Source organism: Takifugu rubripes, chromosome 1 (genome assembly GCF_901000725.2).
Source record: "Takifugu rubripes chromosome 1, fTakRub1.2, whole genome shotgun sequence".
Taxonomy (NCBI): Eukaryota; Metazoa; Chordata; class Actinopteri; order Tetraodontiformes; family Tetraodontidae; genus Takifugu; species Takifugu rubripes.
The window spans coordinates 19,358,440-19,377,799 of NC_042285.1; the positions used below are offsets into that span (position 1 = coordinate 19,358,440).

General features: G+C 42.4%; 2 protein-coding genes across 2 annotated transcripts in view; both read left to right on the plus strand.

The window, feature by feature from the left end:
* The window catches only part of LOC101064223 (obg-like ATPase 1), a 29,541-nt gene extending 19,385 nt beyond the window's left edge, over positions 1-10,156 (plus strand). Inside the window, exons 8-11 of the mRNA XM_003961907.2 lie at positions 4,051-4,191; positions 4,728-4,824; positions 7,486-7,608; positions 9,370-10,156. Of these exons, the coding sequence (XP_003961956.1) occupies positions 4,051-4,191; positions 4,728-4,824; positions 7,486-7,608; positions 9,370-9,471 (463 nt within the window). The 3' untranslated portion in view covers positions 9,472-10,156. The remainder of the gene's footprint in view (positions 1-4,050; positions 4,192-4,727; positions 4,825-7,485; positions 7,609-9,369) is intronic.
* A 2,689-nt stretch (positions 10,157-12,845) lies between these two features.
* On the plus strand, positions 12,846-18,415 carry sp3a (sp3a transcription factor). Its single transcript, XM_011609634.2, has 6 exons — positions 12,846-13,016; positions 13,415-13,500; positions 14,217-15,465; positions 15,538-15,715; positions 15,805-16,001; positions 16,712-18,415. The coding sequence occupies exons 1-6, from the start codon at positions 13,010-13,012 to the stop codon at positions 17,002-17,004; spliced, it is 2,010 nt and encodes a 669-aa protein (XP_011607936.1). The 5' UTR covers positions 12,846-13,009; the 3' UTR covers positions 17,005-18,415.
* Positions 18,416-19,360: the final 945 nt, after the last annotated feature.

A 19,360-nucleotide genomic window follows, 5' to 3' on the forward strand; every position in this document is an offset into this window, starting at 1 on the left:
TTGTCTTTTGAGGATTTACAGGTGTAGCTATGACAGACAAGAAAATTGTTGAAAAAAGCTTGTTAGCAGCACACCCACGAGGCATGATGTGAGATGATGCTCTTAATTAAAGCTGCTCCCATTGTGTGCGCTCTCTTCTGTTTCCTCCAGCCTCAGATTGCTTTGAAACCTACACAAAGTTGACAATACTGGAAAGAGACAAAGAGCAGGTGTGTGTGTGTGTGTGTGTGTGTGTGTGTGTGTGTGTGTGTGTGTGTGTGTGTGCATGTGTGTGTGTGTGTGTGTGCCATATTTTGATCCTCCCAGAGGGTGATGTGTGATGCCTTCCCGTCTGACCATCATAGCCACTGTGAGCAGAGAGCATCTGCACTCAGGTCCCTCAGAAGCTCACCACTGGGACAATGAAAAGCGTCCCACTGAGCCCCCCTCCAATTCCCAACTCAAAAACCGGCCATGAGCAAATACCTCACATTTCTTTCTCCGATCACATAAAGGATAGAAACTTTCATGAGCACCGTGTATGCCAGGATCTTCGCTCGGTTGCTTTTGCCTGCAACCAGGAGGGGTTCTGGATTTATTACTCTTTCCGTTTGCACTGTATATAAAATAGAGAGAAGGCTGATAAAATCAATAATGTGATAAAGACACCCATCAGGATTTATCAGATTAGTTCATGTTGGCAGTCATGGCAGGACTAGAGAGGACTTAAAGACAACAGACAGTTTGATTCCTCTGTCCTGCTGTGGCCCATAGGCACAGAATTATGTTTACTATATTTCCTGGAATTAACATAATACACTTGAATTAATTTATCATTTAATGTCCCTGACCATAATCCCAGTTCTGCCACTGTGTCCCTGGAACTTCCACCTCCTTATTTGTGATTTTTTTTCCCCACAACTCGCTTCAAGAGCTTCCTTTAGGACGACCTGATTAAACTCTGGAACACTTCACTTCTGATTAAGGAGTTCATAATGACTTCAATCAATGTAAATGTTTAAAAGGTATTTCTTTTGGATGACCTCTAAGAATTTGTAGCGATCGACACTTTTTTAATCTATTTTTGTTGTTCAAGTATGTGACTGTGCAGATAAAGTAAAGCCTAACCGATACATTCTACTATACCTACTTTTAATAAAGACACAGTGAGCATCTCACACAATCTTATCCTAAATACATGTAATCACAGTTGTCTGCAAATATTGTCCAGGTAAAAAGCATGTCTTTCTCAGGGTGTACAGCAGATCCAGGACCTGTTCCCTCCACCTGTGGGTGTTCCACTGATTGATGCAGGTAGTGGATTCCTCTGTCTGTCAGTTGCATCTGAAAGGTGCACTTAAACCGGAGGCGAGGTCCCGCCTTCCAGAGGCTTAACAGACTAAGCACCGCTGATAAAGCCGACCTGGATGAATGTGTAACCCTAATGTCAGACAGCGGCCCGGCTCATTGTCTCAGGTAGCTGCCTCTGTACTTGAGAAAGTCCCATTGTTTTTACCCTCCTGAGCCGTTTAAGCAGATCAAAGCTCTAACAAAGCCCAGAGAAGCCCCGGGCACGCAGAAACACAAGAATTATTCCCCCATCAGGATTCCCACACAAAAAGACAAATAGGCTATTCCCAAAGGGTACCCCCCACCCCTGTGGGACATCTCCTTTCAGAGTCCGCCTGTTGTGGAAGCTCCATTTGTTGTTGTAATTTCACGCTATGTATTGAGCTTTAAATTATACATATAACAACGTGAATTAAATGGAAGCTTAGAACAGTAAAGGTGATAAATACGATATTCCTCGAGATTTAGGGTCAACCGATACCTTAAAGGTATTTTCTTTCCTTGAGGAGAAGCAGCCAGGAAAAGCACAAACACGGCTTGGTCCTCCTCTGCTTTGTTTGAACCTTCAAGCTGGTGAATGATTAGCAGAAATAATGTCCCTGTCACCCTTAATCACATTAAAACGTGGTTAACATTTAATTTTTCCCCACTTGATATGCAAGAATTTCCACTTGATTTGCAGCAGAGGCCATTGGAATTCCATTAAAAAAAAGAATAAAAATTTCAGGCATCATTTGTTCAGAGAGGGATATCGAGAGCAGAAAGTGCTGAATCCTTTTATTAACGAAGCAGTGAGAGATGGCACTCAGCGCTCGGACATAATGGGAGATTGACAGGACACACACACGGTAGTTTTTCAGCCTGTGAGTGTAGATTCGACTTGTGGGAGCATATGTACCACTTCTCATAAATAAGAAATGCATTGAAAATTTTCTCTTTCGTATAAACACGAAAGAAATTCAGAGAATAGGCCTGAGTGGATGTTCACCCTACAGAAGCTTCCCTTCCCTTATCTATCAAATTGTTATAATACCTAAAATTTGACCAAAATAATTGGAATGGCCGTAAATACAGGGTGGCTCGTCTAGACTGCGGCAAATTGACAGAATTGGTTTTGGGAGCCATGTTGACGGAGCATCAAAGCTCTTAATTGACAGTGCTTTGTTTCTGGAGATGAGGGAAGGGGGTGTCTCGTGTTCACGCAGCAAGGTGTTTGTCTGGTCCCGTGTCACTCAGTGCAAGGACCCAGAGACCCCCGGCGCTCATTTGCAGCTCACGTTCTCCGTCTCAGATTCATATTATTAAAATCATCCCTCAGCCTTCTAGCAAGAGCCTCTTTGTTACTCGGCTGGCTTGGCCCTGCTCTGTCAAGTCTTCACCAATTACAGTCTCAGGTACAATGGTCTATTCAGAGGATCACAGCCCTTGACTGGTGTGGAGAGAGTGATTTGTGAATCATTATTCAGCCGCCTGTAGAGTACGCAATACCTGAGGAATGCAAATAACGTGCCACCAAACAGACAGCTGTGCTGCTAAAAGTGAGAAACTACAACTGTTATTATCTCAGATTGGATTTCTCCTTTTTTTTAACCACCGTTGATGTGCCTGCCAGCTCTCTTGTTGGCTTCCTTTTCTTTTTTTGCTTTGACTCAATGTGTTGTTTTCCTGTCCTTTATCAGGAAGACATCCTCGGCTGCCTCATCGCAGTGGCAGTCACACCTCAGTTTGGCATCCTGAGTGTGCACAGAAAGGGATGTATTAGGTTACGGCTCTTAATAGATGTGTGTCTGAACCGACAAACAGGCGTATGATGCATTTCAAATTTACCCTGCAGGGACATTCTATCATGTTTGGAAAAGCATCCAATCCAAGCAAAACTCTTCTGCAGTCCTGCCCCCATTATATATTGCATATTGATAATCACTGGGTAGGAAGCAGCAGTGGTCCTGTAGGTGATAAAGAGGTGTCATTGTTATGGGAACAGATGTGGTATTGAGGTGTTCGGGTCCCTCCCAGTCTTTGATTCTTATGAGCTTTAAACAGGAAACTAGGATTACAGATAATGGCAGGGACCCCTTACAATCAATCCAGCCTGTGAGCTCTGTCAGGGCCACCGTGTGAAAATGGATTTACGCGATGCTGTTCTTTCAAATCTGCCCAATCCCAGCCTGAGAGCATGCAGGGCTAATCTCATAATTGTCCTAACCCCCTCGTATTGTTCTGACTGAGAGTTATCATTAAGTGTAGGGATATCTTTGTCCTGCAATGTCAGGTGCCCTGCTGAATGACCGAGACATTCATAAGGAACTTACCTTTTCTCCTTCCTCATGGTCAGCAGTGCAGCACATCAAACCAGGAACATCATGTGACCGTCACAGGAAGTAGTATTGGCAGCTGACATCTTTAAAACACACATATTAACATATTTTAATGTATAAAAGTGGTTTCATTTCAATAAAGATTATAAAATAATATACCAATAACATCAACTTTTCCTGCATTCAGCATGTATTTTCTCCTGAAATATTGACATTTGTAGTATAAATTGTAGTACAGCTCACAAACTCTTGTGTTCTATTAAGTGTATAAACTTTTACGGACACAAAGAGCAACAGCCACCTACACAGCATCATCTCCAGCAAACGTGCTTCTTCGGCTGCCACCATGAGGTTTCACCTGATAAAAATAAATCCCTCAAGTACTTTTGTTTTATTTTTCCAGGTTGGTGAAAATCAAGGAGTGGGTGGACGGCCATGATCCTGGAGCTTTGGTCATCCCGTTCAGCGGAGGCCTGGAGAACAGCCTGCAGGACATGAGCGAAGAGGAGATGCAGAAGTACTGCGTGGAGCACAAGACGCAGAGGTTAATTAGTATTCAGTCTCCTCACACTTTATTATCAGCTGTGTCCTCCGTGCACTCCTTTAATTGCATGTGCTGATAGAATAATAAATGGCAGAGTAATTACCATTATAAAGCAAAGGATCCCTCTTCTTATTGAACAACTCAGTCAAAGGGTTTTCCTCTAAATTAAGTTTTTAACTGTCATCTGTCATCTGTAGGTATAATTATAACTTGGGCATTTTGGGTTTATTGTTCTCATGTGAGAGCCTCTATGGAGAGAAAAATTGTGACAGAAGCTTTTTTTTCCAGGCTCTGCAGAGAGAAGCATCGGGGCGAATTCTGAAAAATGCTAAATGATTCGTCAGGCTTTGTAATTAATCAAAGAAACCATTGGAGAGTTGAATGTCTTATGTGAAGAGAAGTGACCCATCTTATTCACTTAATGAGTTGGGATGAATGGGGCCCTGCTGCAGAAGTGAACTCATGGCCATCAGCGGTAATAAATAATCCAAAATAGTTCGGACCTCCCCGTTCAAACCCATATTTTTCTCCACCAGTGCCCTGAGCAGGATCATCAAGGCTGGCTATGCGGCTCTGCAGCTGGAGTACTTTTTTACTGCCGGACCTGATGAGGTCAGAGCGTGGACCATTCGGGTAAGTACAAGCTCCCTGCAGCGCACACGCACAAGTGTGTGTACCAGACGCGCACACATGAACATGCACACAGTGTCCTGTTCCACCCTGCTGACACCCTCGCTGATATCACATGCTCTTAACTTTGTCATGGCTATGCTTTAGCCAGTCATTACAGGCCAGGGATAACTTCAATTACTGGTGAGCTGCTGAACAGTGAAAGTGGGGGCCACATTGATTGAGGAGGGCAACAATTGATTTTGCCCATTACGTCCATGAGAATGTTTCCATCCTGTGCAGATCTGCGTGCCCTCCTCCTGCCACTGGAGATAAGGAGCTGTTGCATTGTGCCTGCCTAATCTGTGTGACGGAGGTTGTCTGTGCCAAAATTGATGTCGCTTTTCATTTGACTGTTTGTGGGCCTTGCTGGGAGCTCCTCCTCCCAGTGTGTCTCAGTTTACTGAGCCCGGGCCGCCAAGAGCTTTGTTCAGCAGGATCGCAGGGTTTACATCAATACAGATGTTGGCTGTGCGAGTCCTTATTGTGTCGACTTTCTTGTTCCGTTTTCTTGAACAAATTGAAAGATTGAGTGTAGATACAACAAACATGGTTAGCAATTTGATGATTGCTTCTAAATATTTACCTTTATGAAAACTAAAGGCACGCCTATTCAATTATATTTAATCACAAATTTAGATTTCTGAATACGTTTTAAATGGTGCCCAAAATTAAATGTGCAAGTTTAATTGTGCATTTTTCATAGCTTCATAGCTTTTAGTTATTATATTTGTCATTGTTAAAGCCAATGTTTGTGTCATAGTTTATAATTTCCCCTTTAAAGAAAAGAAAAATCACTCAAATGTTGTTTGTTTTTCTGTTATTTAAAATTCTGTCCTTTGACATATGAATAAATCACCACGCTCAGATTTCCAAATATAACAATATTACAATTGTTACTTCAATAACCTGTGATTAAAAAAACATTCAATCTAAAAATCAAAAGTTCAATTATTAAAGTATTAACACATGGCAGAATTTAGTCTTTAAATCAAAATTCAGATTATCAAAAGATGCACTATTATTTTTACAATGGGAATTTTTAAGAATATGTGTCATATACGATATACAAGTCAGTATAATTTTAATTAAAAGAAATGTAATTATTAAGTGCTGCTGTGTAATTATTAAAAATCTCCCTTGAAGAAACATGATGCCTTTAATATAAATTCATTTCCTCTAAGTAAAATGTAAAACCTATATAGAAAATATTACTGCTGAGATGATTAAGACACGGTTGACTGAGATATCCTAAAATCCATAAACGCAACAACCAAAAATAACAATAATAACTAACTCCACTGAGGTCCGGACAGCAACCGCATCCCTGATGGTTTTACAGACGAGCCAGAGGGTCAGATGAGCTCAGCCTTCCTGTTAAGATATTTATTTCTTTTAAACACAGGGCACGTTACATTTTAGCCCGATGACATCAGTGGGTTGATTTCCTTACGAAAAACTCCTGACACACTTTCAAGGCATCCTCAAAAAAAACATGCTGGTTCTGCTCTGCATGACTGATTGCAGCCAGTCTCGATTGTGTGCGAGGGGCATTTAGTCAGGTCAGCATCAGCGAGTCACGATATGACACCAATACGTCTTGCATTGTAAAAACTACCCTCGGTAATGTTCCTAAACCCTTTAACATGCTTTATTAGGCAGCCTTGCGGTGACCATTATCTATCAGCCTGCTTTGCCTCACTCTGAACTAGGACAATGTGGATCTCTCGTAAGGTAAAAAAAAAAAAAAGAAAAAACCTTCCTTAATCTATTTTTCTCCAGATAGACAAACCTTGATGCTGATTAATGGTTGTTAAACTCACAAGCACTCTGTCAATGAGACTGCAAAGAGATGGTAATGTATTAGAGTCATTAAATACGCATCATTCTTTTGGCATGAAATATGTTGACCTCAACCTGATTATATACATAATTAAAAGTGCTCAACAGTTCCTGAGCACGGAGCTGCGGAGGAGAGAGCAGCTAGACAGCCGCCTGTAATGATGCACGGCAGCCACGTCACTTATGTGGGTCGTTTGTCATTCTCGCCCAGCATTATTTCCGCGCATATAAATTGCGTGTTTTATTTGGCTTGTAGTTTTAAAGATGGGGCAACTCATAAACAGTTTTCAAAAATGCGTTCATTCTTAATTTGGAATCTAAAAATAATAACGGTTTCAAATTATTTCCATCAATCTCAAAACGGGTTCACCCCCAGTGAGGTACCATTGTGAGAAATCCGCAGCCACAATAATAAGGCTGATGCCGTGTGGCCGGCATTGCTTCCACCCTGGATCTGTTGGCTGTCACGAGCAGAAGGTTGAGCAGCAGCCCACAATGAGGCAAGATTGCTCGGACAGAAATCAATAGAGCCGCGGAATGGGAGTCAGAAGACATTGATAGCGCCGCTGGGTCCTTATCGGTGACCAGGCTGCCCTGGCGGGGCACAGCCGAGTGGAAAGCTATCCAGAAATCAGGAGAGAGGCATGAATACCCCCGACTGAAAACACCCTTGAACGATGCTCACAACACTATCGCCCTCATCAAACACCTTGTCGCCTGCATGCTGTAATCCATCTTCGCCAAAACAATTCATTTGTCCTCTCTTTTTCCTCCCTGTGACAGAAAGGAACTAAGGCTCCACAGGCTGCCGGGAAGATCCACACAGACTTTGAGAAGGGCTTCATTATGGCGGAAGTAATGAAATTCCAGGATTTTAAAGAGGAAGGCAGCGAGAGTGCTGTCAAGGTGAGCAGTCAGGGTGCTCGAGGATGAGGGGAAGTCTCCTGTGATCAGTGGAGCTGACAGTCACGGCGCAGCTCCGACTGCAAGCCGTTCCTCACCTTTACTCAGGGGAAGAAATTACTGCCCAGACTGCAACACCACTCCTGACAAAGCCAGCTGATTCCGGCTCTAAACACTGCCATTCTGCTCCAGCTGTGCATATCTTTATCACGATGTGTCTTAACTGGCTGCTGGTGGCTCCTGCTCGCAGCGCTCAGAGGTGGCACTCCTCCACCTCGCCAGGCACTCATCTGATCTGTAGAGTGCACCGTTGGCCTGCGGCTCCGTTTCCAAATCCCTGAGCCTCTGTGGGCCGGTGACAGTGATACGGGGTGGCGAGTTAAATAGAGTGTGAAATTCCTTAAATAAGGACAGAGGCAATTTTTAACACATACTGTAGATGTGTTTGTTTCAACCTTCTACATGTGCCATTGCTTCGGAGCTTCCTGGTGCTTCTTCATTCCCACCACAGCTGTTTTTGTCTACGATGAAACCGCAGTCCGATTTGCTCACTGCAGTTATTGACTGAATCATCAGCGAATCCGCACCGCAGCCACCACGATCATCTTTATAATTTCAGCACTAAATCATTTCTAAATTTCTCTGAGCCGCTTTGATTGAAACAGAAGTCATTTTAACCTTGTCACATGTGACACTGGTGAGCTGCAGCTGCAAACCATGCTGCCACAATCTAACTAGCACTAACAGCAACTCTACGGGCCCACTTAAAGTCTCAGCTAATTTAATTACGGTGCCGCGCGAGGCCTCATGTGGAAAGGAAACACTGTGGAAAAAAAAATGTTAATCTCTTTGCTGTTCAAGCCATTTTACATACAAGTATTTAAAGCAGGGGGAGAGCATCGCCTACACCCTTCCTAAGCTGCAAACAGAGTGTGAAATGTATGGCTCTCTGGGGACTTGGAGCATTGTTATCTGAGGTGGAGATCTGAGTGTCAGGTCCTTGCTGCATGCTGTCTTTGACTAATCCCTTTTCCTTATAAGAACATGGAGCATTTCTGAGCGTGGCATTAAGATTCGTGCTATTTAATGCCAGTTGTGGGAATAGGCTGCGTGTCTGAATGGGGCCAGAGTATGGGGATATCACATTATTAGTAATCATATCTGCTTAAGCCAAGCTTGCTGCTCCAGATGGCTGCTTTCAAGTGCAAATGAACCAGTTAGACGTGTCTGGTTTAATACATACTCAGGAATCACAAATAGCCATTGATTTTTTTTCCCTGTCTGTCTCTCCATCCAGTGTTTCTGGTGGTATTGAGCCTGGATTAAATGGTCTCCTGAGCCTTTAAGGGGACATTGATTCTTCTAATTAATTGTGCGCCGTGCAGAACCAGAATGCATAAACCTGTCCGTATTAGCACTTCAAGTCAATTATTTTTGCGTTTGCTGGGAAGGAGAACAAACACTTACTGTACACAAAAGACCTGTTAGAAGTTATTTAGTTTCCTTGAGAAGTTTGGTCGAGCTGTAATCAAAGACTTGTTAACAGTTTGCGTTTGTGCTCATGTGGCTGGAACAGGCAAAAGAGAGGATTTTTCCCTCAGTGGGAATTCAGGCAGCCCACTCAAGAAATGGAGCATGTGGTCGTGTGTGTTTGTGTGTGTGTGTGTGTGTGTGTGTGTCTGTTCTTGCATATAGTTTGCATATTTTATTATTATTATTATTATTATTACAGTTGTTCTGCTCGTGTGTGTTTCTGTGTTACAGGCAGCAGGCAAATACAGGCAGCAGGGGAGGAACTACGTGGTTGAAGACGGAGACATCATTTTCTTCAAATTTAACACACCGAACGCACCAAAGAAAAAGTGACACACGGCAAATCTCTTTGTTTACATATTCGATTGTGTCGACACTGGGGGCCACACTCTGACGCTCTGCTGAGGGTCCCACAGTCCAACCCCCCCCCCCTCCCCGCGCCAAAGCATGGGTTCGGTAAACTCTGACAGCTTTGCTATTTAAGATCAGGATCAGCCCCCCACTCCAAATTGTAGCAGCATTTGAAGGAACATATTACTCTCCAGATACTTCATTAATCTCCATCACGGGTGCCAGTGCTGACACAGCTGACAGCAGGGACAATGCCACCTGCTCCTCTCCCCCTCCAGCAGATAATGCATGTTTTACAGTAGCCCAGATGTCTACACTCAATAAAACATTTGACAAAACCAGTCTCTGTGTGTTTTGGGATGTCTGTATTGAGTGGAAAGCTGCATGGTGGTGGTGATAGCGGTCCTGCCGACCACTGATTAGAGAATTAAAAGACACAGCTGACACTGGCTGAAACAGAGAGGGGACATTTCTCATTCAATCTGTTAAGTGATGCTGATTTGAGAAGGGCACCAGCAGGATGCAGGTGGATGGCATCCAGAAAGTAACAGTCAAGTTAAAGGATTATTTGGAAACTGCTTCAGTTCTCTTAACATTCTGTAATTCTATGTCATTCATAAACTGATAAATTCTGTGCTGAATTATTCTCCAATCAAATAAAGATTCTACGTTTGCTATATTTAAACTTTGTGTTTCTCTGACCAGTCATAGCACACAAATTCCTACTATCTCGAGTAAAAATATATATACAGCATTCAAACCAAAAGTCCACATTTTATGATATTCTCTATAGTTTAAAAATAGGTTGAAACAATTGACAAGCAGAAGCAGAAATGTGCTTTCTGTCTGAAGTATAGTGTTTTTTCTCACTCCTCTACTTTGAGTGTAAGTGTTTGTGAGGCGTTTATGCTGATAGAATGGTATGGCTGCAGCGGCGGTGCTCCAAAGTAAGATTGCATTCTCCATGGGAGTCCGAACAAAGAGCCGTAGATCAACTGTGCTCTCTGAATGGCTTGTAACCATTAAGACTGCAGAGAGCAAAATGGCCTTTTGATGGGAACAAAAAGATTGAATAAAAATGGTCAAAAATGCTTTTATATGGAGACAGTATTGCATATCCAAGTTTTGGGTAAGTTGTTTTATAGAGCCGAGCTGATGGGAGCAGCACAAAACACAGTGTTTGTCAGAGAAATCTGGTGGATTACAGCCTTTAAGACTGAAGACCCGTAATAAAATATAGGATTGAGTTTATTGTGGTTAGACAGAAAGATGGCAGCATGTGTGAAATGCTTCTCTTGATGAGTTCAGCTGCTGGCTTTAATCACTCACAACCATCCTGTTGCTAAGGGAGACGCTGCTACCAAGAGTTGGTTTTCACTTCACTCTTTTATTGAGTGAAATCTTGGAGATCCTCTGGCAAGTGTGACAGAGTTAAATCTTTTTTGCGTTTTCTCCCAGAGTGATGGTTTTGGTGAGCCAAAACCCCTCACAGAGGATCGTTTATCTCCAGATGCCTTGAACTTGAAGATTGACGAGTTTTTGAGAATCGACGAGGCGGTTTGTAGTTTTTTTTCTTTTCAGGAAAGTGACAATCAGTCAGTTCAGATCCCATATGAAAAACAGTTTGAACAAACCCTGTTGCTTTGTCAGAACATTCTCCGTGGGCTGTTTGATACAAACAATGTTTGTTTGTTTGTTTGCTAAAATCTAAGCTCATGTTAGTGGTATTTCTGGCCTGAGACCATTGAATTAGATACATAATGGTGGCAAAGCTTAGTTACCGTATTAAAGCAGATAGATAGATAGATAGATAGATAGATAGATAGATAGATAGATAGATAGATAGATAGATAGATAGATAGATAGATAGATAGATAGATAGATAGATAGATAGATAGATAGATAGATAGATAGATAGATAGATAGATAGATAGATAGATAGATAGATAGATAGATAGATAAGTGCAGATGTAGTGTGACGTGCATCTTTATTAAACTCTCATGCGGTAATTTCATTTGTGCTGTTTTGGACCTCTTCTCTTTCCTTTTACCAAGGAAATATTGGTAGAATTTGTTGATATGTTTCCAAGGACTTCTGGAGTAAGTCAGATTTAACTGCAAGGTTTTTCTGAAGCTGTTTCCATTGGACTGTGTTTACCTGACACTTGGATTGACAGCAAAGTGATTGGAAATATCCACCATTCACCACAGTGAGCTCCTGAGTGCACGGAAAGTGCTTTTGTAGTCTGGCTGTAATGGGCCAAGTTTGAATTGAAGGTTGAGAGAAATCGCCTCACTGCAGTCGCGCGCTGTGAGGAACTGACACACCACAAATAATTCTCTGAAGTGGGCTCCAGATAGCATCACAGGCACAGAACAGGTACAATAGCATGCAGACTCTCATTTCAATGCACTCTTTCACAATGTTACTGTGCACAATCAGATGGAGGGAGGAAATCCAGCCAAATACACGCTCAGATGGTGTCTTGAACGTGTCTCACCCGTGCCTTACTGCACCATTAAATATACCTTTTTTAAAAAGTGGGCTCAAGTGATGTGAATTCACAGAAAGGTAAAGTGCTGCTGTTTGCAAATCTAACAATGTAAAGTGGAATTTTATATATATATATATATATATATATATATATATATATATATATATATATATATATATATATAATGAAATATGAATTCATGGAAGCATATCAGAATAGGAAACAAAAACGGCTAGTTGTTTGACGTCTAAAATTCAGAATTTTGTGACGTGCATTCTGGTTGAACCTCAACTGCTGCAGCATAGAATAGAATAGATAGAATTTATTAAAATGGACACCATGACCATTTGTTTTTACTTTATTTGACAATTATAACTTTGTTTTAATGACCATTGTAATAGTTTTTTTGGATTGAACATAAATCAGGATGTTTTAAACACATATTAATCATATTTTTCAGTTAGTCTCTGTGAAGGGGGACAATACTGATAGATTACAGCTTTTTCCTATTAACACTGCATCAATCACTATTATTGCTATTGAACAGCGTTCGGTCAGTTACAGCAAATGAATGTAATGTCTGGTAAGATAATTACAGTTCTGTATATGTGTCTTTACATGTCCTACACTTTCTAGTACGGTAATGTATAATTTTTTATTTTAATTTTATGTACATAAATGAATCTCTAGTCCGCGTTGCGTCACCAACCATTACTGTGATAGTGAATGAATAATAAACAGGAAGAGGCTCCCACAGAGGATGATTGACAGGCTGAGTGACAAATGACGGCGCGTCGTCTACATTCAGCGACCAATCAGATTTGGGAAGGACGGCGGGATTTCCTGCGTGTGACGCAAACACTCCCAGTCAACACTGGAGGCCCCACCCTTTGTGTTAACTAGCGCCCGTCAATCAAAATATAAAATAATTTTGACAAGTTAGCATCCCATGTTCGCGTATACCGTCTATTTTATGTGCTGATCATGTCGACTGAGGTGTGACCATCTGGACTCCCCGTTTTGAAATGGCTGGTAGGTACTCCCTTTACCCCACGTAAGCTAACGAGCTATTACATCCCTCGGCTAAATTAGCTCGCTAGCAGGCTAACAGTGATGTTTGTTGCTGATATTGCTAATCATCGAAGGCTAGGTTTCATTAGCGGCTAGCGCTCTGCTTCTTAGCTAAGCCGAGGTTAGTTTAGGTTAGCATATTTAGGAGGTATGAGTAGACAGCTCTTCTGTAGATTTAGCGATGCTTAATTTATGGACTTAACTATAGTTTGAAATACTTTTGTGATAATATTCATGGCTGTTCTGCTATATCAATGTCACAGATGTTGGTCACCTATGCAAATTCCAGGTTTGGTTAGCCAGCGTTAGCTTGGTTTGCCTCCACTCTTAGCTATGATTTGTTGTATTATCCCATTCAGCCTCAGAACAGCCTATGAAACCAGATGATATGGCTGCTTTGGACGGTCAAAGTGGATTCCTGCAGCAAGAGGATACGGGAAATCAGGTATGCTTTGCACCTCCTTACACTGTCTAAGTTGATACTGCAGCAGTTGATGCTCACTGAAGTTCATGTGATTCCAGCTTGATAGGGATAGTTGCACCCTGAATATAAACTGGACATACTCCCTCAAATTCCCTCGTCTTTACACGTTATTATCCACTATCTATTCTATGTATTAGAAGTCTCTATAATCCTACCCAACATATTAATTGGGTACTTATCCAAGGTGCCCCTGGGGCTCAACCAATTACATTAAAGTCCTCAACCCCCCCTAATGTCAAAATACACTTATTCTGGAACAAGAGTGAAAAGAAAGACAAAGAGCCTTACGTGACTCAAGGTAACGACCACCCAGCGTGTTTCTCTTGCAAACATGCCTGTTTTGGGTCGTATTACTGTTGTTGCACTAGTGTTGGGTCACTGTCATGCACAGTATTGCTGCTCTGCTGGATCTCGTATTCCTTTAGAAGCAGCAGATTACAGCAGACCATCGTCAACATATTGCAATATGTTTTATTCTGTAAATTTATGCATAAGATTGCACCTGTTTTAGTTTCTCCTCACATGATTACTGGTTTTTTTACACCTCCGCTGAGAGCAAATGTTCTTACGATGGTGATTTAATTTGAACCGATCAGAGTTAATTATTGGGAGGATATCTTTTTAGAGACACAACCAGCAGGACATTATTTTTTACTGTTAATCATTTACTTCTGCAGGCATCCGATCCATCCACGCAGCTTACTGGGACTGACAGGTGGGAAGTGCTGACACCCACTTCAGAAAAGGATGAATCTGGAATGATACAAATCCAAAGTCAAGGGATATTTACATCAAACGGACAGTATGTTCTTCCTCTTCAGAACTTACAGAGTCAGTCGGTCTTTGTGACCTCGGGAACAGACACCTCCTCTGCCACTTCAGTGCCTAACATCCAGTACCAAGTAATTCCTCAGATTCAGACTGCGGACGGACAGCTGAGTTTCTCCACTTCCAACATGGAAGGAGCAGGTCTGGCTCAGGATGCGACGGGGCAAATCCACATTTTGCCCGATGGGAGCCAGACTCTTAATGTGTCATCAGCTGCAAACATCCTTAACAACCAGAACCTCATATCACAGACTGGTAATGTTCAGCAGATCCAGGGGGTTTCTATCGGCAGCTCCACCTTCAACAACCAAGGTCAGGTTGTTACTAATGTGCCTGTGGGTTTGCCCGGGAACATTACATTTGTTCCCATTAACAGTGTGGACTTGGACTCGCTGGGCCTGTCTGGTGCTCAGACTATAGCAACAGGGGTTACGGCCGATGGCCAGCTAATTATGGCAAACCAACCTGTGGATGGCTCCCAGAACCTAGTAAAGACGGATAATCACCTCTCACAGACACTTCCAGTGAATGCAAATGCAAATCGTGAGATATATGTGCCAACGTCTTCCTCTCAGTCTCAGCTCCACATTCCAGTGAGTGAATCAGCTCTGCTGACACAGGATACTTCCCTGTCGTCAGTGACTACAGCGCAAACCAACTCCAGTTCCGGTCTCCAGGACGGTTTCATTCAAGAGAACCAGGACCAAAACATCCAGGTGTCCTCCGCTCAGCCCATAATCCAGCTGCAGCAGGTGCCCATCCAGACCACCAACGGTCAGGTGATCCAGTCAGTGACCCCCGGTGGGCAGGGGCTGCAAAACGTCCAGCTGATCAACCCAGGAACGTTCATCATTCAGGCTCAGACAGTCACGCCGTCAGGGCAGATACAGTGGCAGACGTTTCAGGTGCAGGGGGTACAGAATCTGCAGAACCTGCAGCTGCCCACAACGCCACACCAGCAGATTACCCTCGCTCCAGTCCAGACCCTGTCCCTGGGATCCACTCCAGTCAGCATCGGGACAGGACAGATCCCCAACCTTCAGACAGTAACGGTCAACTCGGTGGCCCTGAATGAAGGAGAAGCAGACACCCTTGGGGGTAAAGCAGCGCTTTCATTTCTATAAAGATGTATCCACAGATTGACCTGTAACGACGTGTTTCTTCCTCCAGACATTCAGATAAAGGAAGAGCCCGACTGGCAGCTGAGTACGGATTCCACCCTCAACACAAGCGATTTGTCTCACCTTCGCGGCAGATTGGTAGACGAAGATGACCAGATCGGTCAGGAGGGGAAGAGGCTGCGAAGGGTGGCTTGTACCTGCCCCAACTGTAAAGAGTCGGGTGGAAGGTGAGTAAGTACTGGTGGCGCGTTTACTTCCCTCATCTGCAGAGGAAATGAAAAGCAGGACACTCACATTCCTCACTCGTTTATCACAGAGGATCCAGCACAGGGAAGAAGAAGCAGCACATTTGCCACATTGCTGGCTGTGGGAAAGTGTACGGAAAGACTTCCCACCTGCGCGCACACCTGCGCTGGCATTCAGGGGAAAGGCCTTTTGTGTGCAGCTGGATGTTGTGTGGCAAGAGGTTCACACGCAGCGATGAGCTACAAAGACACCGGAGAACACACACAGGTACCGTTCTCTGCTGGAAACAGCTGGAGACCAAGTGACTCGCCGTGTAAATAATCACCAACAGTTCTGGAATTGGAGTTGTTAAAATGCCAAATAAGGAATTGGTTTGACATCTAGGACTGTGGTTAAATCTGTTTTTAGTTCTTATCTATCAAAACAACATTGAGATTCTGATTAAATAGATGTGACATCAATTTTGAAATATAAGAAGGCAGTTACATCAACCCAAAGAACCTTTTTCTGAGTTCTTTTTCTGATAACTCGCGTTATTAGTAGGAACAGCTGCTGTCAAGCTGCAGCATCGACTCTTTTGATTGGCAGATTTCTGTTTTGGTCCATTTTCCATGAATGATGTCACCTTACATGAGATCGTTAAAGCCTTTCAGAAAGTCTTAGTATGATATTCAGCGCTAAACTTTTGCATGAATTGGTGCACAAACGCAGTAAAACTGGTTTTTCTGTGTTTCTTTAGTGATCATTTAGTAAATTTCTTTCTTTTTTGGACATATCACTAAAGCTTTCCTTCTCCCTGGTTAATATTAACTCATTATAATTCAGCAGCATTGTGACCTGACTTATTGGGCTGGCAAGTATTTATTTTGTAGGTGACTTGTTTTTTGTTTTCCAGCCAAAAAAGAAGTATTTTCAAATCACTGTACTTCATCAAAGCGTTTGAGTCTCTTCAGCATGGTCTCTGTTGTCTGTGACAGGAGAGAAGAAGTTCGTCTGCCCCGAATGTTCCAAGCGTTTCATGCGGAGCGACCACCTGGCGAAGCACATTAAAACTCACCAGAACAAAAAAGGCATGAACTCGGGCGGCTCCGTGGTGGCCTCCATGGAATCCACGGGGTCCTCGGACAGTATCATCGCCACGGCGGGCGGGACCACCCTCATCCTCACCAACATCCAGCAGGGTTCCAGCAACGCCCAGGACATCCTGGCCAACGCAGAGATCCCGCTGCAGCTCGTCACCACGGTAGCGGCCAGCGAAGTCATGGAGTGATGTCGTGAACTTCTGCCACCTCCATCATACTGTATACTCCTTACCTGTATTTTTATTCTTTTGAAGAAAAGCTGAAATGAAATATACATATATATATTTTAACATAAATAGTTGATCCGCGTCCTTCCTCAGTTTATACTGAGGAAGATCCAAGTAACGAATAAGATAAAGACATTGCAGTAAACACACAAGGAAATGCCTTATTTTGTACAATAATACATAGATTTAAATTTGGACGCCATTTTCTTTTAATATGTATTTTAATGTGTTTTCAGCAAAACTTTGATTACTTGAGCAATTTTAATTGGGGTTTGTTTTTTAATGTTGAAACTACACAATAGAGCTAAATTGATCGGTCTCACTGCATACGTCCATTCGTCTTTGATTTTTTTATGTTATACATACAGTTTTATCACCCCCCCACCACACACACACACACACACACACACACACACCTTTTCGGCTTACAGCTGGTAAAGCCCCCTGTGTTAAATTAAAAAAGAAAAGTGTTTTGCAGGTAAAATCAAAACAATCAAAATTTGTATTTTAAACCTTCGTGAACATTTACTCTTTCTGATGCATATTAATTGCTTATTAAATATTTTGACTGAACAGCTATTTATATCGGGCTTTACATGATAACTGTGTTTATATGAGTCCAAAATATTTCAATGATGTAATGTCAGAGTGTTTTTATAAAATCTTTTTAGGAGGACTTTAACTCAAAGTACCATACTCTTCCTTCTTTCTTTCTTTTTTTTTTTTAAAGGAAAATTGCCAAATTTGACTACAAACTCAGGGTGACTTGTGACTGTGTGCTATTATTAAAATCACCCCTGTAACTTCATGGGACATGAGGAGCATCATGAAATCTTGATGGACCAAAAGCTGGATTTGACTTTAGCTGTCTCCATCTTACCCGTGCTCGTGGAACCTCACCATGATTTAGCTTCAATGCAATACTTATGACCTCCTTTATTTCATGGGTAACAGCTCATTAAGTATTTTACCTCCTTCTGTTCCGTCACAGCAATCGTGTTACTAAAAGTGGTACTGTTTCTCTTTATTATTGTCTTGTTTAATCCTTTTTTATACTGTTTTGTGTACCTTTAAGAGGCCGTCTTTCCCTGTCACTCACATTATCCGCAGCGTTCCTGTCTCCATTCTTACGCTTTATCATCTGCCATTTCCTTCCTCGTTTGATTTTTTTTATTTTACCTCTGAACTCCAGCTGTTCACATCCAGTAAATTATGGTGTCATGTTTGATTATATGTTGCCCTTTGACTCAAATAACACGATTCTGTTGAAACACTCGAATAGCATTTTTATGTTATGTACTAAACACTGAGGGTTTATTCTTGTGTATAAATATGTGGATAAAACATCAATATAACCCGGTTCTTCCTTGCAGTTTGGGTTTACTGTTTTTATATATTATTGTTGTGCAGTTTCGAGTTGACGAGGGAAAGGAAACGTGACCGTCGTGGTTTGGAGTCCAGTAGATGTCACTACAGCCAAGGGAGCGGGACAGGAGCTATATTTGACCCTTGACCTCCCTCATATGAAGCTGCCAGGATGAAGGCAGAAGCCACGGAGGCCAACTAGAGGTGCAGACCCTTAATTAACCACGAGTTATTGTCAGAGCGAAATGTCAGGAGCGTCCTCGGCTGCTCCAGTCTCATGACTTGACACAAACCTCGTGATGACGAACAGCTCCTGGCTTTATGGTGGGCATTCATAGGGTAGTTAATCAGGAGAGGGTTATAAATGATCTGTCTTGTTTGTAAGTGGAAATCATCTGAACACAGTCACTCATGAAACGACGATATTAATATTTTAATTCCGTATTAGCGGCCCATCCTGCTCAGCCTGTCCCTTGATGCAGTACACGGGGCATTTTTCTAATTAGGCACTGTTGCTATTTTATTGCCGTTACCGGTGCCATTTTCTTCAAAGTGAGCTAAATGTTTTACGCCGCATCCTACCGGTGATCCCTGCCGTCGTAATAAACATCAGTGAGAAGCCTTATGGGGTAAATCAGCCCAAGAAGCTTTTGAAATGATTTGATGAAAACGAGACGGAATATGTGGTCTATAACGCTAAAAGGGCCTCGTACCTTCTCTCACTGTGTTCATTTGCATAATTTAATGAATCCATTTCATTGTAATGCAGTACCAAGTGCACCAGGAATGCAGAATGACAGTTTAAGTTAATGAAATGTGTTAACGGTATCATCATTTACTTGTACGTTAATTAGTCCAATTAATTTGCCATGCTTGGTAATCTGAATATTGTAATAACGCTCCCCTCCAGGACTTAAATCTTTGTTCAGCAGAGCCGTCGGCACCATCTGAG

What these genes read in the sequence shown, in the direction of transcription:
- sp3a (XM_011609634.2), top strand. An exon ending in AAGAGGATACGGGAAATCAG is followed by an intron (nt 13,501 to 14,216) that starts GTATGCTTTGCA and finishes TTACTTCTGCAG; the next exon opens with GCATCCGATCCATCCACGCA. An exon ending in ACACCGGAGAACACACACAG is followed by an intron (nt 16,002 to 16,711) that starts GTACCGTTCTCT and finishes TGTCTGTGACAG; the next exon opens with GAGAGAAGAAGTTCGTCTGC.